This window comes from Morus notabilis, unplaced genomic scaffold, assembly GCF_000414095.1.
Source record: "Morus notabilis unplaced genomic scaffold, ASM41409v2 Scaffold1009, whole genome shotgun sequence".
Lineage (NCBI taxonomy): Eukaryota > Viridiplantae > Streptophyta > Magnoliopsida > Rosales > Moraceae > Morus > Morus notabilis.
The window spans coordinates 528797-553861 of NW_010357868.1; the positions used below are offsets into that span (position 1 = coordinate 528797).

Consider the following 25065-nt stretch of genomic DNA (forward strand, 5'->3'; position numbering starts at 1 on the left):
TGGTATGGCCGGATTTTGAGGGGGAGAGAAAAGCTAGGGAAAAAAAATGAGGCTTATCCTATGGTGGTTCCTTTTATAGGCACTTGGAAATTATTTTTTTTAACACCACATCAACTCTCTCAATCAACCAAATTTTGGTTCAATTTTCCCCAATCTTGGCCGGTTATGGAAGGAGAAAAGGAGAAGCCAAAATTGCCATTAATTCCCCTTCAACCACTACCATCCCATCACCTTAACTTGTAGCCTTCTAACACACTCAACATATAACCAAAATTTTTGGATATAACTTCCTAAGGATGGCCGGCCAAGTGAAGAGAAAAAGGAGAAAAAAAAAACTAATCATTAGTCCTATTCACCTCTCTCATCACATCTCATCAAATCACACACACTAACCTACACCTTGTACTTTTGTCCATTCCCTTAACTTACTCATTAAAACTGTCCAAACTCATACTGACAGTTATTTTCTCCTGTATACGGGTTCTGGATGCTAGGTTGTACTGTGCTGGGAGATTCTTAAAATTAAGATTCTCTAACTGTATCTATACTGGAAATTCTTCCGTTTTAAAGTACGGTGAGAATTTATCGATCGAATTTACTTGATCGGAAAAATGTGAACTTAACGTGAAATCTGCTACAGAATTTAGGAATGCAGATGTTAATTCTCTAAATCCTTCAATCACAAAATGTACATAGTATAATGATTTTCCCGGAAAATCCTTGACTTGAATACATGAATTATATTATTAAAATTATGGGATTTTTTTCTTGGTCACTACATGATCAGATATTGAAATTTAGGCAAATTACTTTCAGCAAGTCAAACAACTCTTTAAGACTCTTAATTTAGTCCTATAATTGATAGGTGATCAATTTGGTACCCAAAAAGTAGGGGCATCATTTCCTTACTACAACTAAAAATAACACAAAGCTCCTTAAGCTCCTTTAGTAGGTGTATACAACAACAACAAGCCTTAATCCTAATTTAATTGAGGTTGGTCGTATGGATTTCACTTTTCTCTTTTCCCTTAGTAGTTGTATATAATTAGTTATAATTTTAATACTTACATCATTTACGCATCAATTTAATTTTTAACGCTTTAATAACATGTGGATTGGTAAAAGCTACATAGAGGAAGGTGACAACGATTCGGAGGTGACAAGCAGTACTGGAAGAGGTAAATTTCTTATGTTTCTTTTTATCATACTATCACATGGGTTAAAAAAATTGACGCCTTAATGAAGAAATTACAAAAATTTTAACTTATTTAAAGCTCATGGAGTTTTGTGTCATTATATTATAAGGGGAAGAAGCCGGACAATCACTATTTTTCAAGGTCAATTTTGATTTGAATAATGCAACGCAAGTTAAATAGAGTAACTACCTAATTTCTTTTGTATTTTTTACTTCAATTTAATTCCAATTAAGCTCCAATTGCATGCACTTTTCACCTAATTTTAAAACACAAAGGAGGATTAATAAATAATTAGAGGAAAAATTAAACAAAATTAACTAAAATTGACTAAAATAAAATAAACTGAAACTAAACTAAAATTTTAAATAAAACAAAAAAAAAATCCTTGAAAATAAAGAAATTTTTTATGCAAATAAGAAGGAATATAACTCTATTTTATAGAGTTATCATATATCTTCGAGTTAATTTCATTTTTAGTCCCCAAAGTTAGGACAAATCCCATATTGATTTATGCTATTCAAACTTCAAAGTGTCCCATAATAAGTCAATGGTCTATAATATTGTGCCATTGAATTTGTTTCGATCTGCCAAAAGAAATCATTAAATTTGAATGAAAAATGACATGTGAGAATCATATGATATAAAAAAATTAATGGTTCTTGCAGTTCCTAAATTCCTTTAATCAAGTAGGTTTTTTGTTTGAAAATGCAAAATTGTATGAATGATATTTTAAGTAAAATTGTCCCATTTAAAAAATAAAAATAAAAAGAAAAACATCCCATTGCTACAAGAGAGTGATGCTTGACAACTAAGTTTATTTAAGGTGTTTTCATATAAGGAATGATATTCAAGATACGATTATTGCAATTTTTATATTAAAAAAATATTTCCTATTCACGGTCATATAATTTAGACCAAATAAACTGCTTGACACAACGAAAAGGAAAGAGATTAAATATAGACAAGGTTTCACAAGGTAACGCATTGGACACGGTTGACTTTTAACATGATAATATTTTTAAAAAAAAAAAAAAATCTCTCCCGTCTTTTATGCTAACAATATAAACTAATCCATTAATTTCCATTACTTCCGTCAAACACGTTTTTAACTTTAGAGTGGATTGTATTCTACACAGGATTCATTACAATCCCAACACCACGGCAAGAGCACATCATGAAGGGAAAGTCTAAAGATGATATTCACCTAACAATGTTTCATCTTGACATTAATTATTGCTCGGGAAAAAAGAGACAAATACTCTTTTAAATTGCATGTGTCTTGATTCTTACCCTTTATTTTTAATTAATACTTTTTTAATCAAATATTATATTAACGAAGAGTAAATGATTAAAATCTAATTTTATGTACTTTTAAGGGTAAGTTTAGTAAGTTGAGTAAAATCTAAACCAGTGATTGTGTTAATTTTTGTCGTACACTGAATTAGTGTAATTTATTTTGATTGTTTTCTTGTCTCACATTTTTATTGTTTTTACTTTTGGTCTTTTTCTGTTGATTTTTACCCTGTTGATGTTTGTTGCTCTTTCACTTTGTTATCTACTTTGTGCCGTCTTTAAATATTACTGTAAATTTTGATTTCATGGCTGACGAGGAATTTACTAGTGCACCATGACTGCGCTGGGGAAGAAGCACGGTAATATGTTCTTGTTGCAATTTTCTTGCTTTAGACGAAGATGGGCAAAACAAGAAAGCTGCAAAATTGATGGGTGAAACATTGTAGGTTATTATCTATGTGATTTTTATTAGACCTGTTAAACGTTGATTTTGTTTATCTTTTTTGGTAATTAAATGTTGATTAATTTGTACACTCTCCTCTACAACTTTGAGTTTAGAGTTTGAATTCTCATCCCAAGTTAAAAGGAAAAACATTATTGGCCTTATTTCATTGTCGTTTATCTTTTTAATATTAATTATTTAGATTACAATTTTCATTTATTTAGATCATGCTTTTATATATATTATTAATTATTTTTCGTATTGATATGATATATACAAATTATAAAGAGAACAAGTAATTAGAGAGCACCAAGTCTAAATATTTCTAAATATTAAATTAAGGGCCTGCTGTAAGATTTTTCTTTTTAACTACTGGTAGGAGGTGGTGTTGGTTGAGTTTTCAACAGTCGATCTGCAAGTGTCCACGTTAAAAAGATCAGACCGTTAAAAATTTAATCCAACGGTTGCTACCGATAATTAAAAATGACAAATCTTACTATAGAATATCCCTTAAATAAAATCATCTTCCGTATGCAAAGTACATAACAAAACATATTAATATATTTAGGAGTGTTTATTTTATAAAAAAAGGGAGATTGAACCCTTAATGTGATGTTTAAACTCTAAGGTTCTTAAGAAATAAAAGGACTGCAGAACTCAAGTCTCCCTTGAGTTCTTAAGGTTTGAACCCGGTTCAAACCCCACACTAGGTTTAAACCCAAAATCTTCAATTTAAGGGTCCATTGGTTTCATGCGTTTAAACTCATTGTTTTAATTCTACTACAGTGTTTTTTTTTTTTTTTTAGAAAAATTTAAATTTTAAATGTCAATTAAAAATTACTGGTTTAAACGTATAAACTAAATGGACCCTAAACCTCTTATCAAATGAACCATTAGAGTTCATATGACACGTGTTCTAGGGCGTCTTTCATGGTTTTGGCCAGCTGGACAAGAGCTGATTTATTGTTTGTTATAATACCTAATCCTGTCCTTAATCATCTCGTAACACTGTATGTAGTCAGATTTTCATGTCGTCCGTGTTCTATTTTCTTGCTTTTTGACTTTGTGTTGCAAATCATAAGTCTTAACTAGTAAATTGCGAGTTGCATACACGACAAAGTCAAGTTCATCGAAAAAAACGTCCCTAACGTGTCCAAGGTTGTCTAACCACTACGATATGGGCGGGAGAAAAAGAAATGAATAAGGAAATAAAGTTTCCCTTAAGAAACATATAGAGCTGAATTGCCGTTTGGTTGTAATCTTATTTTCGTGTAGCATACACAAAATAAATAAGTAAATGGAATGAAATGACTTGATAATACCCAAAAGGAATATGACTTTTTGACACATTTAATAAATATATCTTATTTACATTGATATTTTTTGACATAATTAATAAACGGATTGAGATAAACACGATTTATAAATACGAATTGTCACCCATAATAAAAATTTCTCTCTCTAGCAACAATTATGGTCAAGAATCTAAAATCGTGTCTATAAGTATCTCGACCCGCTTCTACTACTTTTGCTCAGTTGACATAAAAGAAATCACAGGAAAAAAAAAAAAAAAAAAAAACAATAGTATGGACTTCTTGTTGTGGTTATCTTCCTTGGTGTTGCTACTCTTAAACTTTTCCTTGTTTCATGCTCATGCGGTTGCTAACTCTTTCTTTCTTTTTTTTTTTTTTTTTTGGCTGCTCATTACTTCTTTTAATGCTTCTTCTTTTTTGCTCATGCGTGGTTGCAAATAGTCTCAAAACTGCATTTGAACATGTTTGGATGGACACTCTAAAAGTGCTTTTAGTTTTTAAACTCTTTTGCAACAAGTCATCTCCTTAGAGCATCTCCAATGCAATATTATAATTGACGTGCTAATTGTAAAAAATAGTCTCTAATACAATGCTATTTGTTGTGCTAAATTTCTCATATGCTATATTTTGTGGCAAATTTTCCATTATAGTATATGGGAAGTTTAGTATTTGATAGCTATTGGTTGAAATGTTTATTTTTTCATATAATCATTGCAACTTTTACATTTTCTAATTATTTTAAAAACAAAACTTTACTATTACAACTTTCAAAGCTTGATAATTATGAAAAAAGTAGATTTAGCATTTTAAATAGCATTATGCATTAGATCAAAAATGAAAATAACATATCATATCACACTTTTTGATGTTAAATATACAATTGACATTAGCATTTATATTAGAGATGGTCTTAGTGCTTATAAAAAAAGGAGCTTATCATTTTTTATTTATTTATATGTTTAACCTTTTATTTGTGAACAATAAATTAAATATTTCATCCGTATCCTTGTATTATATTACTTTTTTGTTATAATAAGTGTTTTTGACTTATTTATCCAAACTGGTTCAAAAGCTCTTATGACATTAAAAAAAAAAAAAAAAAAAAAAACACTTTTTTCATGCACCATTCAAATACTAATTAAAAAGTCTTGACTTATGCTTGTTTTTTCTACTGCTTAAAAGTGAAAGCACAGGCTCTCCCAAAGGGTCCTAACTCTTTCAATACTTCTTTTTCGCAGTTGTCTTGCCATGATGACGAGAGGTTGGCGTTGTTGCAGTTCAAGCAAAGCTTTGTCATTGAAAAATTAGCTTCTTCTTATGAGGGTGCTTATCCTAAGGTCTTGTCGTGGAAAGCTCAAGGAGGAAGCAGCAACTGCTGCTCTTGGGATGGCGTCGAGTGTGACGAGAAAACGGGCCATGTGATTGGCCTTATTCTCAACAGCAGTTGTCTCTATGGCTCTATCAATTCCAGTAGCAGCCTCTTCCATCTTGTCCATCTCCAAAAGTTGAATCTTGCTGATAATAACTTCAGTTACTCTCTCATTCCTTCTGCCATTGGGCAGTTTTTGGGTTTGACATATCTAAACCTCTCAGATTCATGGTTCTATGGCCAAATTCCATCAGAAATTTCACATCTTTCCAAATTGACTTTCCTCGACCTATCTTCACATTTTAATGAGATTGATCCTTCAAATCCATTGTTGGAACTTAAAAATCCCAGTTTGAGGAGCCTGGTTCAAAATTTAACAAGCTTAGAGTGGCTTCGTCTCTCATCTGTTCACATACCATCCACAGTTCACGATTTCCTAGCAAATTTCACTTCTTTGAAAGCCATTATTCTGCAAAATTGTGGATTGTATGGTGAGTTTCCTAACAACATTTTTCATCTGCCAAACCTAAAAATTCTTGCACTAGGGTGGAATAAGGACCTCACTGGTTATTTGCCCGAATTCCACCAACGGAGTCCTCTTGAGGGTTTGGTGCTTTCAGAGACTAGTTTCTCGGGATGTATACCGCCTTCAATTGAAAAGCTTGAATCATTAGAAGGGCTATATCTTCGGGGATGCAATTTTTCAAGGCCGTTACCATCTTCACTTGGTAAGCTTTCCAAACTTATTGATCTAGACTTACGCGCGAACCACTTGGGTGGTCCAATTCCATCTTGGCTGGGAAACCTTTCCCAACTTGTTCGTCTGTATCTTGACAACAACAATCTAGATGGTTATATTCCATCTTTTCAGAATCTTAGTCAACTCGGTCTTTTAAGCCTACGTGATAATCACCTAACCGGACCAATCCCATCTTCATTTGGAAACCTCACCCAACTTTTTGCCGTTTATCTTGAAGGCAATGAATTGTGTGGATAAATTCCGCAGTCATTATACAAACTCATGAATTTGCAGACACTTTATCTACATTCTAACAAACTCACGGGCACCTTGGAGTTTGACTTGTTTTTTACTATGAGAAGTCTCGTTGACCTGTACCTGACTGGGAACACATTGTCACTGTTTTTTCACCAAAGAAACATAAATGCAACAACTTCGAAATTCACAGGTCTGGGTTTGGGATCTTGCAACTTAAGTGAGTTCCCAAATTTCCTCAGGCATCAAAATAAATTGGAGTTGTTGGATCTTTCTAGGAACAAAATTCACGGTCATATTCCAAAATGGATGTGGAATACAAGTTTGGAAACTTTGACTTTCCTCCTCCTTGATCACAACTTCCTAGTAGACTTTCCCCACCCATCACCAATATTTCTTCCATGGGTCAATCTATTGGCTTTGGACCTTAGTTTTAATTTGTTGCAAGGACAGTTGCCTATTGCTCCAACATCCGTTCAATATTATTCCATCTCAAACAATTGGCTAACTGGAAAAATCTTCTCATGGATGTGCGATTTGAGCTCCGTTTGGCTACTCGATTTGTCTTCAAACAATTTGAGTGGCACGGTTCCACAATGTCTAGGAAAGCTTAGTTCCCTGTCAGTGTTGAATTTGGAAAACAACTCTTTTGGTGGTACCATTCCTCAAGTATGCGCGTTGCCAAGTAATTTGAAGATTGATCTCAGCAAGAATAAATTCAAGGGGCAATTAGCAAGGTCGATGGCCGCTTGTACGAAGCTTGAGTATTTTGATGTGGAAAAAAATCAACTTACTGATATCTTTCCTGCTTGGTTGGGAACTCTTCCTGAATTAAAAGTTTTAAGTCTGCGACATAATAGATTCTATGGTTTTATCAAGAAACCCAAACAAAAACTTTTGTTCCCCAAGTTGCGCGTTATGGATCTCTCTTACAATTATTTCACTGGTAAATTGCCTTTTCACTACGTGCTTATTTGGAGTGGAATGAAAGTTATCAACAATACAGATTCGAGATATATGAAGGAAACAAAAATTTCTCAGCCGACGAGAACTTATGCATCGCAACCTTTTGATTATCGCTATTCTACTACAATTGTCAACAAAGGTCAGGAAAGATATTATGAGGTGATTTCAGAAAACTTTGCAGAGATTGACTTCTCTTGCAACAAATTCAATGGAGAGATTCCACAACTCATTGGAAACCTCATAGCTCTTCGTTCGCTGAATTTGTCCTTTAACAATCTTACCGGTAGTATTCCATCATCCTTGGGGAATTTAAAGGAGCTTGAATCACTAGATCTTTCTAATAATAAGCTCTCAGGAGAGATCCCCCCGCAGCTAACGAGACTCACATTCATTCAAAGTTTTGATGTATCCCGCAACAATCTCAGAGGCCCCATACCACAAGCGAACCAATTTGGTAATATGGATAATACCTCGTTTGAAGGTAATCCAGGTCTTTGTGGGATTCCATTATCCAAGAAATGCGGAGATTCCAAGGCCTTGCCACTGCCACCTTCAATTGTTGAAGAAGACGATGATTCAAAATCTTCGATTGAACTGGATTGGAAATTTGTTTTGGCTGGATGCATAAGCGGGTTTGTCGTTGGAGTTGCTCTTGGCGACATGGTGATCACAAAGAGGCGACGATGGTTTCTCAAGGCTTTCAGAAGAATTCCACCGAGAATGGAGATCAGGCAACGTAGAAATTGACCTTAGCAGGTTATTTGTCCCTTGCTCTACTTAGTTTCTTTCAATTACATAGTTTCTTTTTTGTATTTTTTTTTGTGTTTTTTTTTTTTTTTTTTTGTATATGGTTATGTTTTTTTAAGTTGTTTTCCAAGCAGTACTGTAGTAGTATGCTTTCAATGTTAATATTAATATTTTTTTAAAAAACTAATATTACTACTTCTTTCACATATCACATTATAAGAACTTGTAAGATGTAAAAGCCTTGTTGTTTACTCTTCTTATGTAGTTGATTATTTATTGCAGAAGAAGGTTGTTGCTCCTTGGAGAATTGAACAAAAATGGTGGTCAACTTTCTGCAAACTTTCTTAATATGTAGACATAGCTGGTTTCCCATATCTTTAGAGAAGGTAATCAAATAGTGGATCGATCGTCTTTCAACTGAAGCAATTCAATTTGGCGTTGCAAATTGTTGGCATACTTCCGCAGATATTAACTGGATTTCATCTCTAGAGATATGGCTTTCTAATTGCCAAGTAATAGGTTTCAATGACCAGAGGGAATCTAATGTAATGAATTCCATCAGGATCATGCACTCTTTCTACGTGATGTTTGTTTGCCCATTTTCATCTTTTTAGCTCTTCTAGTCGTATCGGATCCTTTTGTAATTTCTGTTTGTTATCTTTTTAAATAATAGTGTGTGGTGGTACTTGGATTGGGATTGTGAATTGGGTGCCAACTTAGTTGGATCGTGGTTCCTTTTCTATGATGCCAGTCACTACTCATTTCATAAAAGCCTTGCTTGATTTACTTTTAAATTTATAGGCGAACCTCTATAAATTTTACGTCATTAATTCTATCGAGATTATGCACTCTTTTTTCTGGCACAAGATCCTTTTCGGGTTTTGGCTTATTCATGTTTTTAGCTCTTTGAGTTGTAGCCAATATCATTTTGTAAGTCAATAAATGTATAAATATATAGAAGCCTTGTTGTAATCACATAAAATGCCACAAAAGTAATGTCATAGACGCAGTAGCACCAATAGAAGGTGCTTAATTGTGTAGAGCCAACTTAAAATTCTCAAGAATTCATCTTAATCTCCTGTTACATGATTCATCATGAACTACCAAGATTATACATATTAATCACAACAATGTTTCATCTTCGTAGGTTTCGGTGTTCTCTAACCAAAACATGGGAGACTTAAAGAGTGTAGTGCTGGTTAATGGCGTCAATATCTAAACCCCTCAGCTTGGCAAATGATTCGACTTTACCTTTGAGAGTGTGAAGCTCCCGCAATCTGCATACTCAAAAAGAATAAGTTAGAGAAGTCGTCTAAACCCGTAGCATTTACATGATACCACATTAGAAAACGTACAAGAACAATTGAAGTAGAAAGCTTTTGCAGTTCTATCTTCCACCAACAATATATTTGGTGCCATAATAACAATCATTCCCTCATACATATGAATATATAGGACATGGCGTTCTTCACATCAAGTATAAATATTGTCATTTTGAGTAGAAATTTTGAAGACTAATTTACCTGGCAATCTCTGCACGCCTTCTAGCTTCTTCTGCCATGAGACTAATGTCCCTGAAAGTGTGGACCCTCTCAGAAATCGGCTTTGCCTCAGCGGTCTGGAGACCGTGCAGTGTTCGCTGCTCAGTTGCCCATTTCGCCTCGCGAGCTTCCTTCCCAAAGTCCTTTTTGTTCGTAAATGCAGTCTGTAACGATCGATGAAGAAGCAGTCATATATTAGCTCTATCCTTTTACCTTGAACTATATCTGAAGTACTTTGTTTTCTTGGTGAGAATTTTCTTAGAGTGGCTTTTGGGGGAAAGCCTCTGAGCAATGCATATGCACAAAACCGTATGTCTATTGATAATTTAAAGCTATTCTTATAGGAAAGAGAGGAAGCTTAGTCTTACCCTTTGATCCATCACTAAGTTCCACGCCCTACCACTGAGAGCATATCGGACTGCAAATTTGATTGGATCAAGCAACAAGTATGTCAGAGAGTTGTACAGCCAAATCACGCCTGTCCATCCCCAACCAATACTTCTAATGCCGGCGAAACTCCAACTTGCAGTGGCAGATAATATTGTTGCAATCTGCAATATTCAAACATTAAGAGAAGAAAACAATTACAAAGCTTCCTTAAACAATTAAGCTGTACTAAACAAAGTCATTTGAAAGTGTAAGCATACCAGTTGAGCAATGAGGAAGGCAGAGACAAGCAAAAGGCCAGGTCTTTCAAAGTATGACCAGCCCCGGGATCGTGTCACGAAAATTAAGGCTTGGCTGATGGTGCTGACTTGGAGATAGATAGCAGATGACATCCTCTGGTTATATGGTTTGGCTTCGGTTGGATTTGATGTGTTATAGAGGTATTTTCCAATGTTGTCCTCCACACCAAATTTATTCTACAAGAGTAAACAAAGGCATTTTTCACAAAACCCAGATGAAAGTATCTCGAATCAAGTTATATGTATGCATGGAAAATAGAGAATTTACCGGAAAGAATTTGGTTTCATAGGCTGTCCAGAAGAATATGACAGTCATAAGAGCAAGATAAGCACCAAGGATAATGCCGGTTGCGAAAATCTCTTTTAGCTTCCAACTGTCAGGGACTGGAGATGGCTTTACCCTGTCTTTTGATATGGTCATTATAGTACCTGTGGCCAACCAAACAAGTTAGGAACACAAGGTAACCCAAATTCACTTAATTTTTTTTCTAAAAAAAAAAAAGAAAAAAGTCAAGTTCCATATTTGAGTGAGCCATAAACTAGTGAAACTAACCATCATTGAGAATGGCAATAACAAGAACCATAAAAGGAGGGAAGTCGAATCTCCAGCAGACTGACAACAACATGAAACCTAGCTGTATGTAATAAAAACATCAAGTTGGCAATTGTATAAGTTTAAGATTAGGAGAGATTTTGCAATATTATAATGTGCTACAGTTTAGTATAGTATGGAATATGGGAACTTACCACAATACGTATTGTGATTGACACTGCATATATCTGGATGGGAAAGGGAAAAAGATTAAAAATATAGCCAAGTTATAAAGACATTAGTTATTTCTTGAATATCATGTGATAAGTATTGGATTACCGTGTAGTTTTTCATTCTTTGAAAAATGGCACGGCTTGTTAAGACAGCACTAATGATGACACTCAATCCGGGTTCTGTCAGGACTATATCGGAAGCACTCCGAGCGGCGTCTGTAGAATCAGCCACAGCAATTCCTATGTCGGCTTTCTTCAATGCAGGCGCATCATTCACTCCATCTCCAGTCATTCCACATATGTGTTTCCTCTCTTGCAATCTCCTCACAATCTCATATTTGTGTTCTGAATCAGCAAAGAAAGTTGTTATCCAAAGCTGATAGATACTAGCATTGAATGATTTCTAGATGTTGATGAAACTGACCAGGAAAAACGCCGGCAAAACCATCAGCTTTCTCAATGAGCTCATCGATTGGAAGAGTAGAAAATCCTCCATCCTTGTCACCTAGGAGAGCAGAAGAGGGGTACATGTTTGTCCCCATTCCGAGTCGCCTTCCTGTTTCCTTACCAATTGCAAGTTGGTCACCTGCAAGGTTACAACATTGATAAAGATTAATTATTACTAGAAAGCAAAATATTTTACGCAAAGATAAAAGAATAAAAACTTTGTTGGATATATGTTTCTAAGATGAAAGAATATCTCACACACCTGTGATCATCTTAACACTCACACCAAGATCAAGAGCTCTTCTGATTGTTTCAGCGCTGTCATGGCGAGGAGGGTCAAAGAGCGGCAAAAGTCCGACGAATTCCCAGGGACCACCAAGACTGTCTTTGGTTCCAGCAGGAACTTCCTAGAGGAGAAATTGAAGTTTCTTTCATCTCAAATTCTTACCAAAAAACATGGAAAAAATCAGACGATAAAAGAGTTGGTAGAGATAGTAAACCTGGCGCGCAACTCCAAGCGACCGTAGTCCACGTTCTGCAAACTTGTCAATGACTGCATGTACCCTCTTTTCAATTTCTGATTTGTTATGTGCCAGATTGAGAATCTACAATTGCATAAGTTCAAAAGTCTCAGTAATTGTCAAAAGTTCTAATATTGCTATTAGGACTCATTTTATTCTTAGACTCTGATTTTTGTATTCTACCTGCTCTGGTGCACCTTTGCTGACTCTGTGCATTCTACCATCAGCATCAATAAATGTAAGTGCAGTCCTTTTATCCGTTGGATTGAATGGAAGGAAGTGAACCTCTTTGATTCCGGCCCGGGCCTTACAAAGTCGAATGAATTAATACGTAAATATTAAAAAAAATCCCAAGGCAAGCATATCAATCATGAAGCTAGGAATGTTAACCTGCAAAATAATAATATCAATGACATAAGAATTTAGTAAAATTTATCTAAAAGTCGTCAATCAAGTACCTCCTTAGGGTCTGCCAACATTGAAACAATTGCGGTATCAATAGCGTCTTGATTTTCCAGCCTTGATGCTCTTGCAGCCATGAGTATAACCATATCCTTGTCAACATCTTTGGGAAATACCTGTCATTGCAAAGAAGTTGTCAGAATTTTGAGAAACAAAACATGCTAGTTCTTAAAAATAAGAGAGGTTTTTAAAACAAAAAGTTCCTTTAAGATATTTGCTTTTACTGAGGGACCAAATGGCGATTTAGTGAAACTGAGAGGGACTAAGAATACAAACCTCAATCATACTTTTGTCAACTGTAAGCTTGTTAAGTGTCAATGTGCCTGTTTTGTCACTGCATAACACATCCATTCCGGCCATTTCTTCAATGGCAGTCATTCTTTTTGTTATGGCACCCTGCACAAGCAATAATATCCATTATCCAAATAATCTTCAAATGAACATACAAATATTCGATCCTTTTATAGTCTGAAGCAGTAGCAATATCAAAACTAATGCTTTTACTAAGTAATACTGAATTTTCAATGCAGAGTTCTGAATGAAACTTTGGGCACAACGAACCTGCTGAGACAAACGGTGGGAACCAATGGCCATTGTAACCGAAAGCACAGTTGGCATAGCAATGGGTATCCCACCAATTAGTAGCACGAGTAGACTATCGAGACCATCGTGATATTCCCTACCCTGAAGACCATATATCACTATCATTTCGATGACCATCCCAATAGCAATTGAGCAAATGCAGAAGTTTCCAATTGCTGTCAGAACCTGAAACCATAAATTAAATTAAAAAAAATCATTAGCTTTTGAACACCATTTTTGACAAAGCAAATATAGAACATCAGAAAAAAGTCATGCATAGAGTGAAATCACTCTTATCTGCTTCGTACTATAGGTGTATAAAAAATGAACCTTTTGGAAATGACCAACATGTGTTGTGTTTTCCACAAGGTGAGCTGCCTTTCCAAAGAACGTGTGAACCCCGGTCGCAATTACCACTGCTTCAATTTCACCTTGCTTGCAGGTTGAACCTGAGTACACCCCATCACCTGGATTTTTGGTTACTGGTAGTGATTCTCCAGTAAGAGCAGACTGCAAGTAAGTAGCAACAAAGAAAAAGTCAAATTAAAGATCTGATATACATTTCAACTCTGAATTAAAAAAATAAAAAAAATAAAAAAATAAAAAAAAAGAACCTGTTTCTTTTGTTTAGTATCCAAATTCATGAACAGAGATTTTAAAAGAAAACTTGTACAAATCTATTTAAAACTATGAGCTAATACAAGCTTATCATCTTTGCATTTGAAATTACCTGATCAATCTTCAAAGGATCTCCTTCAAGAAGACGCGCATCCGCAGGAATGATGTCACCGAGTTTAATACTAATTATGTCTCCAGGAACCAACACTGAAGCATCCTCCTCGCTCCACCTTCCATCGCGCAGAACCTAGTTATCACAAATAGGAACAAATAAAAAGAAAATCCAAACCAATAGGAACAATGAGAAACTAAAATAAATAATAAAAAACTAACAAATGGAGATTCTGAAGCTATAAAGAAGATGGCCCACCTTGGCTTTTGGGGCTAACCGAGCCATTAGAGCAGCGGCTGCATTGCCAGCATTGTTTTCCTCTATGAAACTGATGGTTGAGTTTATAATAAGTAAGGCTGTGATCCCAGCAAAATCTGGATAGTCTACTTTATTACCCTGCACAAAGGTCACGTCAACATGGAGCTTCCTCAATTCTGAAACAAATGTCCTAAGTAAAGTCAAACAAAGTCGAAGGCCTTGACGGTTCTTTCAAATCCAACAAATGACAAACAAAATTAAGATTGTAGTCCCTAATATGTAGATGTATAACATTATAGCTTAGGGTGGTAACAAACCAAAATGTTGCATACCAATCTATATTTTCTCGTTTTTCCCTTAATCCGCTTTTGGCTGTCAGATTAACTTTTATTTCATTCAAGCGGCTAGATATGAGTCCCTCTACAAACTTAATATCATGTGTGTGTGTGTATGTAAATATAGACATATACATCCATATATACACATATATATTACAAACATACCCCTATTGGAGTAAGAGCAATTGCCATAAAAGCTGCAGCTTCCATGACCCAGGACAGAGGATTCCACATAAAACCCAAGAATTTCAGTATTTTGCTTTCCTACATAATTAATAGCAGATAAAAGATATCAAGCAATCACTCAATGAAGTAGATGACAATTATGATTAGCATATTCAGGAGACAACCTAAAAAAAAATGTTGAAATTCTTTTATCTAACCTTCTTTTCTTCAAGTTTATTATATCCAAACATGTCCAACCTCTTCTGAACATCATCAGAATTCAAACCGTCTTTTGTACATTTAAGATGCTCCAAGACCTCTTCTATAGGGATATTCTCCTGCATAAACCAACTCCAAGTTTTATTAAAATTGTTCATTTTCCCACTGAGATATATATGCTTTTATTCCAGCCATTTTGTTCCAACAAACAAATATTTGCAAATCGCAAGTTGACAAATCTCCAAGGATCAGAGTGACCAAACATTGTATGTTCAAAACTAATTGGAGGAACATTCAAATATTATGTCTTGATAACAAAAAGCCTTATAATCTGGCAAAACAGGCCATGACATGAATCATTAAAACATACCAGATCAACAGCCTCTTTGGCAATAGCATCGAGCCCGACCGACCCGACAACCATTTTCGATTTCTCGTTTACCCCCACCAACTGTCAAATTAGTACACAACTTCAGTATCAAACACCAAAATCAAATCAATTTCTTTTTTGGCAGTAACATGTATCATTCGATTTCTAATAACAAAGAAGATAAAAAAAAAAAAAAAAAGGAAACTATATATACTACTTTTGTATCATGATAAGCAAAATTCCTACCTGTTCAAAAAACTTTGTATTACTCTCTATTTTCTAGAGTGTAGCAAAGGATGGTACACAAAGTTTGGACATAAATAGAGGTTTAAAGGAATCATGTCAACATCAGTTTGAATTGGCCAATGTAATAATAAGTGCAATTGCCAATTATAAAATATTGAGAAAATAATTAAGAGATCCCAATGCAAAGAGAAAGTACGGAATGAGCTGGCAAAAGAACATTGGGAATTAGACAATAAACATCGGAGATATATATATATATATATATATATATATATATAATGTTGTTATATATGTGTACGCCTGCATCGTTGATCAGCTGTTGCTGGAGTAACCAATGCTTGCAACTTGTGTAATATTTTTTTTTCTCTTTATTATTTATTTGTTTGGACCTAACTTCTCCTAGGTCCGTACGCCGTAAAGTTATATTGATAAGTAGGTATTGGATAAATATAAACATATACTGATGTACACTTTCATACAAATAAATAAATAAAAAAGTTTGGTTAAATATGGAATACCGGTGATTTGAGGAAGTGGACCCTTTTGAAGTCGTTTTTTTCGGGTTTTAAAAAAGGATTGTTCTTAATAAATTAATTGATTTACTGTATAGTAAATAACGAATTTACAGCTATTTGTTTAAATTAAGAAAAAGCCAGCTATTTATCTTTTAGTAGTGCTAGGGATCCAGATTTTTGTCCCCTTTTTCTGTACCAATTCATGCTATTTTTTCTACTCATACATGTAATCATTTAATATTAATCTTTTCTACTCATAAATATCGATACCTCAAAATTTCTGAAATTTTGACCAAAATTTCAGAAATTTCGGTGCAATTTTCATCCTTGCTCCAGAGTTAAAATTGAATGACAAAAAATTCATGGCAAAAAAATAGACTATTGTGATGGGAACTCTATGGTAACATGGGGTTCGGAAGCGATGGAGACCGCCGCTGGAGTTGTGATCTTCTTGGTTTAGCAATTCGAGGAAGATGAACGGATGGATCACTGTTAATTCTAATTGAATTGCTATGTTTCACCGGTTTAAAAACACCTTACCACAATGTGTTTAGTCATCTGGAATTTGTTATTTTCAATTTAAAATTTAGTAAACTTGTTATTGGTATTTATTTCTTACGTTATTACAAACGAATTGGACAGCAAGAAATCAACATTTGAAAAGCCTTTTTTTCCCCCTTCTATTTTGAATAAATACTGACCGGCTGGTTCTCCAAACCATAAAACAAAATCCCATCCCGTGAAAGGAATGTTTTTCTTTCCAACAAAGTAAAAAGTCCATAGAAATGAATCAATTGTCCTAATACAAATGGAAGTAATAACTGAACTAAATTCGTAGTGTACATAAAATGTCCCTCTCTTACCCTACGTAATTTCTTGATGTTCTTTTTTAAGTTATAAACGTCATTTGAGTGGTTACTCGTACTCCAATATTTACTTGGAAAATAGTAGAAAATAGGCCAATATGAAAAACTTAAGAAAGTATATAGGCTAATTTTTAGTTATAGAAATTAATAAGCCATAACTTGTCAAGTTATGGTTCATAACCAGATAAGTTATGGACAAACTTATCAAGTTATGGTTCATAGCCAGACAAGTTATAGACAATTTATGGACAATAACTTGTCAAGTTATGGTTCATAACTAGACAAGTTATAGACGAAAACAGTAATTTGGCCTATTTATTAACTTATATAAACTATTGACCTATTAATTTTAATTCATCTCAAGTCTTGGCCTATTTTCCTCTTTCTCCCTATTTACTTATCGGTGGGTATTATTTTTTTAACAGTATGATATAAATAAGACGGTTGTGTTTAATTGGGTAATTAACTAAAAAAAATTTATGACAACTAGATGAAATCCTTATAACGTCACATTATCATATTTTAAAAATTCATTCGTATATTATATATTCATATATATATATATATTAATATAAATTATATGTATGTATTGACGCTCAGAAAATCTGTCTCTTCAGATACACAAAAAAGAAAAAGATTTGTTGTAATTGAGTATTAAATTCAAAGTTTTGGATTCTCCCATGTGATATTAACTAAACTAGATACCGATTCTTCCTAGGCTCAAGAGTGCAATTATTCTCTTTTGGGCATTTCATTTTTGTTTGATTCTTCATTATGACCTTTCTTACTATATGCGGCAGCACCACATTATGCTATTGAAAGGATCATGGCTGGCAGATTCTTGTTTTGTACTTTGTTTGTACTTCTCATAAAAAATAAAAATGTTTTTATTTTTGTTTGCTTGGCTTTATTAAAAAAACCATATTCCACACGTTGACAATCTAATCCTATCATACTTTGTCATTTTTCAATTTTATGTTCTAATAGTAGCCGGAGAAAGCCTGGCCCTATGTTTTTATTTTAGTTAGGAAGTGGTCAAATAAGGTTGACACCAATCAAGACAAATTCAAATGAACCAACAATTACATTTTTTGGTTTTGTGCCAATTGGTGGCTTAGATGATTGGTTGCACCCTTTCGAGACTTGGTACAAATTCATTTTAGATAGGAATCTAGTTGAGAATCTGGGGCCATATACAAAAATATGATGTTCTCTTGAATAGAAATAATTCAAAATATAATCATGGTATTTCACAATTCTACATCGTCAAATTTTCATCAAAATTTCGTTAAATTAGCAGTACTTTCTGTTTTGTTTTGATTGTAGCAATAGAATTACTTGGCAATATATGAGTACTTCAAATTACTTGTTTATATATGAGTACTGAATTTCGTGGCAATATAAATTACTTGTTTTCAAATATATCACTATGAGTATATATTTCTTTAGCTGAATAAAGAAACGACATAACATAAATGAGTATCTTGTTTTGTGTTATAAAGTACTTACACCACTGATTCGTTGCATTACAATTTGGTAACTCATCAATATAAGGCTTACGTAGCCGCCAAGTGTGGTAGCCTTGCTGTTAAAAAAAAAAAAATGCGGTTGGGTTTGTGTTCGAAGGTTCGAGTACTAGATGGCTCTTTTGGCCGGGGATTTAAATGTTTAGTCTTATTTTCCGCCGTCGATCTGCTTTTATCAGAGTCAGATTTTCTCTTTTCAATATTCTAGTTGGCTTTTTATGATTTCTTTTTTCTTTTTATATAAAGCTAACTTCTTCAGAGTGCATATCTAAGTGCTTCTCTACTGTTTCTTCAACATTAGTCTGAAAACCTTTTTAATTTCTATTGGCCACGAAAATGAGGTCAAACTAGTACTTCTCAACTTTGTTGATGTTATTGGAAAGACTGTTGTTTATTATAATTTCTTGAAGACTACTATTTAATGAGCATCTTGTTCAACATTTGACCGACAAAACCGAACAAGTTTGAGCTTTGAAAGATACTCTTAAGCAAACTGTTTTTGAACTTTCTCCGCCCACATTTCATGAAGAGATCTAACACTAAACTTATTTACTAGTCAATTATATCAAACCTGTTTAGTTTAATCTGCATTAATTGCCATTGTGCTTGTATATCTACCGTCTAATTGTGACGTATAATAGTAGGGGCAGAGAACACGAGCACAATTAGAGAAACGACAGAGACAGAAATAAACGATTCCATAAAAAAACGACAACAAACTGAAAAAACGACATACATTATAAAACGGCAATCCTAAAAAGATACCGGTACTCTTTTGAAAACTATGATTTTGGTACCCCCTGAACTTATTTTTCGAACTACGAAATGTCCATTTTCCCCTTTAATTAATTATCCTCAAATTAGTTACATAAAATCATTAAAGGAAAAAAAAAAAGGAATAGATTTCCGAAAAGACTCCAGAAAATTGGGAAGTTGAACACACACGATGTGGTTGTTTTTTCTAATTTTCTGTAACACCCTCCTACTTAATAAAGTATTTAACTCAATCACCTTCTATTAGGCTAGAGGGTGTTAATTTTCTAATAGTTACATATAGCTTCTAAAACGTCTTTAGACAGCATATGAACAAGTCACAGGACGATTGCAGCTTTGCCAACCTTTGGAACAACATTCAGCATTTAAATCCTGCATCACAAGAACTAAATGATGTTAAAACTCAATAAGTAGAAATTAATACCTTTATAGAAAAAATTAATATAGTTCACTTCAGTTTTTAATCATAAATCATTTGACATAGAAAACCTTGAAATCACATTGTACTACACTCGATAACCAAATAGGCCTTGAATTTCTTGAAACCTTTCTTAGTTTGGCCAAGCTAACCTTTTCAATGCCTCACTAGGGTGCTTTTCAAAGTACAACCCTTTTCCGTCTAGTCGCCGCTATGAGACCCTTTTCTAAGTGTCGTCTCATATAGAAGCCCTTTTCAATTTCATTGTATCATCTCAAAGAGGTTCCTTTCAACCTTTTCAGTTTGGGTTTGGCCGTTTCACCTGTGTCCCTTCCTATTCAAGTATCAAGCCACGCAGCACAGAAATTTCAATAAAAAAATCTTAACAAGAAAATCATTTCCATGCATGTTACAAATAAATCATATCATATGCAACATATTTTAACAGTAGTATTTCTCTAGCAGATATGCTATAAGAAAACATTTCTTAACAATACTATTGTTCTTGTGATGGTTTTCAAAAGAATTTCTACTTACCTCCAATTTCTAAAATGTTTGAGCGAACAGCGATTATCCTCTTGGGATACCAAAGTGATATTCTTAAAATCAATAAGTTTACTCTTTAATATACACGACAAGCATATTGAAATTACACTAATTATCTCACTTATGGAAATCCTCACAACACTTTTACATTAATTAACAAGAAGTTGCATTGTGAAATAAAATGGGGACTGTAGACATAATGAAATCACATTTATTGTCTCACTGGTGGAAATGCATTACAAGAAAAACACGTACAGTTTAGTCGTAGTAGATACATGGCATACATAAAGGAAACACAAACTCAACAGAACAAAACAGAGGAATTGAAGGAAAGTGCAAAGAGCAACAGCAGACAAACCACTTTGATAAACTCAGTTTCTTAGTGGCCTAATCTCTATTCTAGGTGGAGTTCTTTGGAAAGCCCTAAGAAACCATCCCCACCTCTTCGTGATCACCATATCCCCAAGAGCAACTCCAACAACAAACCCGCTAATAGCTCCGGCCAAAACAAATTTCCAATCCAATTCAATTGGAGACCCTTTGTCATCAGCTGAAGGTGCTGGTTGCAAGGCCTCAGAATCTCCACATTTCTTGGACAATGGACATCCGCATAATCCCGGATTACCCTCGAACGAACTTTGATCGAATGTGCGCAATTGGTCCCCTTGTGGTATTGGCCCAGTGAGATTATTGTGAGAAACATTAAAGCTCTGAAGGAAGTTGAGCTGCGTTAGCTGCTGAGGAATCTCACCGGAGAGCATGTTTCTAGAAAGGTCCAATGATTCGAGTTTTGACAAGCCCTTAATAGACAATGGAATGCGACTGGTGAGCATGTTGTTTGAAAGGTTGAGCGAATGAAGAGCCATGAGGTTTCCAACAAATTCGGGAATCTCTCCACTGAATTTGTTGCTTGAGAGATTAATCACTGCAAGTTCCTCTCGGATCTTCCCATAATATGTTTCCACACTTTTGATCACAAGTGTCGTCGCATAATGGTAATAGATCAAATACTTCTCCCTAGGACCAACTTGGATGGAGACCCCTGCATTCATATACGTCGAATTGCTCATCTCAAAAGTTTTTCTGCCATTCCAAATGAATATGTATTCAAAAGGCAAAGCACCTCTGAAACTGTTGTAAGAGATGTCAATGATATGCAAATTCGGAAACTCTGAAGTGTTTTTAGCTCTTTGTATTGCTCCATAAAATCCATTCTTCTGAAGAAAGAGAACTTTTAGACGTGGAAGAGTCCCCAACCAAGTGGGGAAGACATCAATCAGCTGATTATTTGAGAAATCAAGATACTCGAGCATCGTACAAATCGCCAGAGATCGTGGAAGTTTCCCCTGAAATTGATTGTGACTAAAATCAATCATCAGCAAATTGCTTGCCCTCTCGATTGCCAGAGGAATGATGCCATGAAAAGAGTTGTTTCTCAGATTCAGAGCTAATAGAGAGCTACTTAAGCTTCCTAAACAATGGGGAAGAGTGCCACTGAAATTGTTATGAGACAAATCAAGTACCCTGATTGAAATCAAATTGCAGATCAAAGGGGAAATTTCTCCACTTAGCTTGTTTTTTGAGACGTCCACATGTTCCATGGATGATGATCGAGGAATCAGGAGCTGTCCATGTAGCATGTTAGAATTAATGTCCACTACTTGCAACTGAGCCCAGGGTAGCACGGTTGGCGGATTTTGAAAGCCTGTTAAGAAGTTGTTAGAAAGATTGAACCAAATCAGAGTTTGTACACTGGAATTCCATATCCATTTGGGTATTTGGCCACGTATGCTATTTTCGGAAAGATCCAAGAAACGTAGCTCATTTTGATGCCGAAGAAATTCTGGAAACTTGTCACTTATGTTGCACGAAGACAATCCTAATAACTTGAACTGTGGAAGTGTGGTTCCATTAATACTGTTTCTTTCACCAAAGAGAAGTGACAATTTGTTATCGGCTAGACCGAGTTGGGCAAGACGGCTCATCTTAGAAAACATATCAAATTGCAACGTACCACCTAAATAGTTGCCATCTAGATATAGAGTTTCAAGATTATTGAGCTTGAATAAAGATTGGGGAATGGAACCATGCAATTTGTTTCCAAGAAGATAAATAACTTTTAGCTCTGTAAGGTTTCCCAGCCAAGATAGCATTGAACCCGAAATTTGGTTGCCTTGTAAACGTAAATCAATTAGGTGGGTGAGGTTTTGGAGTGAAGATGGGATGTAACCACTCAAATGATTATATGCGAGTCTTAGACGAACAAGTTGGGTAAGTTTACTGAGTGAAGATGGAATTGGTCCATATAATCCAGCATTGCCTAGACCAAGATCTGTCAAAGAAGAAAAATTGGCTAGAAAATCGGGTATGTTCGATAGCAAATCCACATAATCGAGCCGCAGAATTTCTAAATGAGTTGAGTTTTGAATCAGGCTTCTCAGAGTTGGACTGTTAAGTTTCAAAAGATTTTCAGCAAGTTCATCATACCTCCAGGACAGATCAAGAGTAGTCAACTTGGACAACTGTGAAATTTCATGTGGAATTTGACCAAAGAAAAAGGAAGAAGAGAGGTTAAGATACGTCAGCTCTGAAAGTTGACCAATAGAAGTGGGGATTGAAGAACGATTGAAATGATTAGCAGCGAGGTTCAGCTTTCGGAGATGAACGAGGTGGAAGAGGGTGCTGTTGGAATAGATAGAACCGCTGATGCAGCCACCACTAAGATCAAGGCCGATCACATGAGCCGTCTCCTTGTCACACTCGACGCCGTCCCATGTGCAGCAATTGCTACTCCCTCCTTCTGAATCCCAATATGAAGCCTTTGGATAATCGCCGTCGTATCGACAAGTAGATTTGTCAATAATAAAGCTGTGCTTGAATTGCAACAGGGCAGACTTCTCATCCTCATGGCAAGACAACTGCAAATTAGAAGTATTAAAAGAGTTAGCATGAAACGGAAAAAAGTTTAAGAGTAGGCTCACAAATGAAGACCAACGCATGAGCAACAAAATTCCCATATTGATTGAGTGTTTTTAAATTTTTTTTTTTTCCTTTAATCAGCTTGTGTGTTAAAGTTCTTCTACTGCAGAGATTCTTATATATAGACTTGATTCTTCATGATGACAGTGTATTGATGTTACAGCATATCATGTTTTTGAGACTACTAGACTGAGTATCATGTTTTTGTTTGATTCTTTCCACAAAAGTTAGGGGGTGTTTGTTTTATAACTTGAGTTGTGTGTGTGAGAGAAAAATATTGCAGTAAAAAATCTAATTTAAATTCTTATAAGAGAAAAGACTATAACAATAGAGTTTGAGTTGTGACTTGAATTGTGAAATAAAGAAGGCCAAGTGGTTAAAAATCTGCCTCACAGACGTGATGTCAACATTTAGGAATTTTTAGGAAGGCATTGGTCCATCCAATAAATGACATGAAAGTAGTTGGGTAGGATTAATGCACCATTAGGGGTCTTTTGTGTGACTACTTTTGTGACAAAAAAAAAAAAATTGTTTAATATAACCAACTTATTAGAGTTGCTTAGTACTACTAATACTACTAACGTGACAAGAAAAATCACATCCTTTTTTTTTTAGATTTACTTTCTTCTTAAAAGGGAAAAAAGAAACAGAAATGTTTAAATTGGTGTTGTAAATTTCCTTTACATGATTGCCGAATGCCTAAATGTAAGAGTGTCACTTAAAATCTAAGAGAAGTATTTAGAAGCTGATCTAGGCTAACTAAGGATGGCAATATTCTCTACGGGGACGGGCCACACCCCAAATGAGACAATGATAGGAAACAAATTTAGTTCCCGATTCGTGGAGGGGTAGGGACGGGAGAAGTACTCCCCACCCCCACATCTGCCCCCATATTAATGTGTGGCAGGGATAGAAAAAAATTTAGTTCCCGATTTGTGGAGGGGTGGGGATAGGGAAGTACTCCCCACCCCCACCTCTGCCCCCATATTAATGTGCATCTATGTAAATGTTAGGTCCGTTTTTATCCTGGTGTCACAAGTGGTATTGCAACACTTTACTGTAACACTTTTTGTGACAGAAAATCTAAAATTAAACCAGCAAAACAATAAAGCAGGAAACTAATGCAGAAACGTAAAGGACACCAAAAAAATGATATCGCAGTTCGGTGCGCACACCTACTCTGCGGGGCCACACCCAGACAATGATCAATCCACTAAGTTCAAAAGATTACAAAGGACCGAATGGTCTTACACACTCAACGACTCCCTCCTTGATGTTGCCGCCGTTGCCTAGAATCTCCTTAGAAAGGTTGATCAGCGAGCACCACTCGACTTGACAGTTTCCTCCCGAAACCAAAGAAATCTTCTCCCGAAGAACCAACTCGAAAGCGTTCTAACAATTCGTCGCAACACATCAAGCGACACTTAACATTACAATCTCATTCTAATATGGACAAATGCAACTTTTCTGTTTTCAGCCCTGTGTGTTCATTACACGTTCTGCCCTCATCATCACAAACCCTCATACCACTTTGTTTTTCATTCAACAATCAGCAACACTCTCCCCCGACAATAAGCACAACCAAAAGGTAATATCTCCTCCATTAACACCACAAATCAGGTCACCAACTCTAATGACAGTAAGAAGGCAATCATTCCCAATATTTCCCACAATTCTTTCCTTAGAAGAGACAACCATAATGCTCCAGAAAGTCCACTCTTGATTTGCAGCCAATAAACATGACAACCAAACTTTCTTTAAGAGGACTACCAATTTACAATGCCAACCAAT

General features: G+C 35.1%; 2 protein-coding genes across 3 annotated transcripts; one reads left to right on the forward strand and one right to left on the reverse strand.

The window, feature by feature from the left end:
* Window positions 1-1108: 1108 nt before the first annotated feature.
* On the forward strand, window positions 1109-8240 carry LOC112095180 (receptor-like protein Cf-9). Its single transcript, XM_024176865.1, has 4 exons — window positions 1109-1178; window positions 5427-6590; window positions 6801-8054; window positions 8203-8240. Exons 1-4 carry the CDS (start codon window positions 1109-1111, stop codon window positions 8238-8240), a joined length of 2526 nt encoding a protein of 841 aa, XP_024032633.1.
* A 1260-nt stretch (window positions 8241-9500) lies between these two features.
* On the reverse strand, window positions 9501-15470 carry LOC21404682 (plasma membrane ATPase 1). Of its 2 annotated transcripts, none has more exons than XM_024177197.1 (21): window positions 15405-15470; window positions 15034-15153; window positions 14816-14914; window positions 14313-14450; window positions 14055-14189; window positions 13655-13834; window positions 13304-13510; window positions 13019-13138; window positions 12739-12858; window positions 12464-12586; window positions 12260-12364; window positions 12022-12166; window positions 11737-11898; window positions 11419-11657; window positions 11295-11327; window positions 11101-11182; window positions 10816-10976; window positions 10509-10724; window positions 10230-10412; window positions 9844-10025; window positions 9501-9597 (listed from the first exon to the last, which is right to left on the reverse strand). In XM_024177197.1, the coding sequence occupies exons 1-21, from the start codon at window positions 15456-15458 to the stop codon at window positions 9501-9503; spliced, it is 2901 nt and encodes a 966-aa protein (XP_024032965.1). In that variant the 5' UTR covers window positions 15459-15470. The 2 variants fall into 2 exon arrangements, with proteins under 2 accessions (XP_024032965.1, XP_024032964.1); XM_024177196.1 differs by having other exon boundaries at window positions 14313-14477; window positions 15405-15458.
* Between the last annotated feature and the right edge of the window lie 9595 nt (window positions 15471-25065).

Excerpts from the sequence above, each read along its gene's own strand:
- LOC112095180 (XM_024176865.1), top strand. The coding sequence starts at position 1,109 with ATGTGGATTGGTAAAAGCTACATAGAGGAAGGTGACAACGATTCGGAG. Across the intron at positions 6,591-6,800 it reads TTTTGCCGTTTATCTTGAAG|GTCTGGGTTTGGGATCTTGC; the intron begins GCAATGAATTGT and ends CGAAATTCACAG. Across the intron at positions 8,055-8,202 it reads GGATAATACCTCGTTTGAAG|CGGGTTTGTCGTTGGAGTTG; the intron begins GTAATCCAGGTC and ends TGGATGCATAAG.
- LOC21404682 (XM_024177196.1), bottom strand. The coding sequence starts at position 15,458 with ATGGTTGTCGGGTCGGTCGGGCTCGATGCTATTGCCAAAGAGGCTGTT. Across the intron at positions 13,139-13,303 it reads CCCACCGTTTGTCTCAGCAG|GGTGCCATAACAAAAAGAAT; the intron begins GTTCGTTGTGCC and ends TTGCTTGTGCAG. Across the intron at positions 10,725-10,815 it reads ATGAAACCAAATTCTTTCCG|AATAAATTTGGTGTGGAGGA; the intron begins GTAAATTCTCTA and ends TTACTCTTGTAG.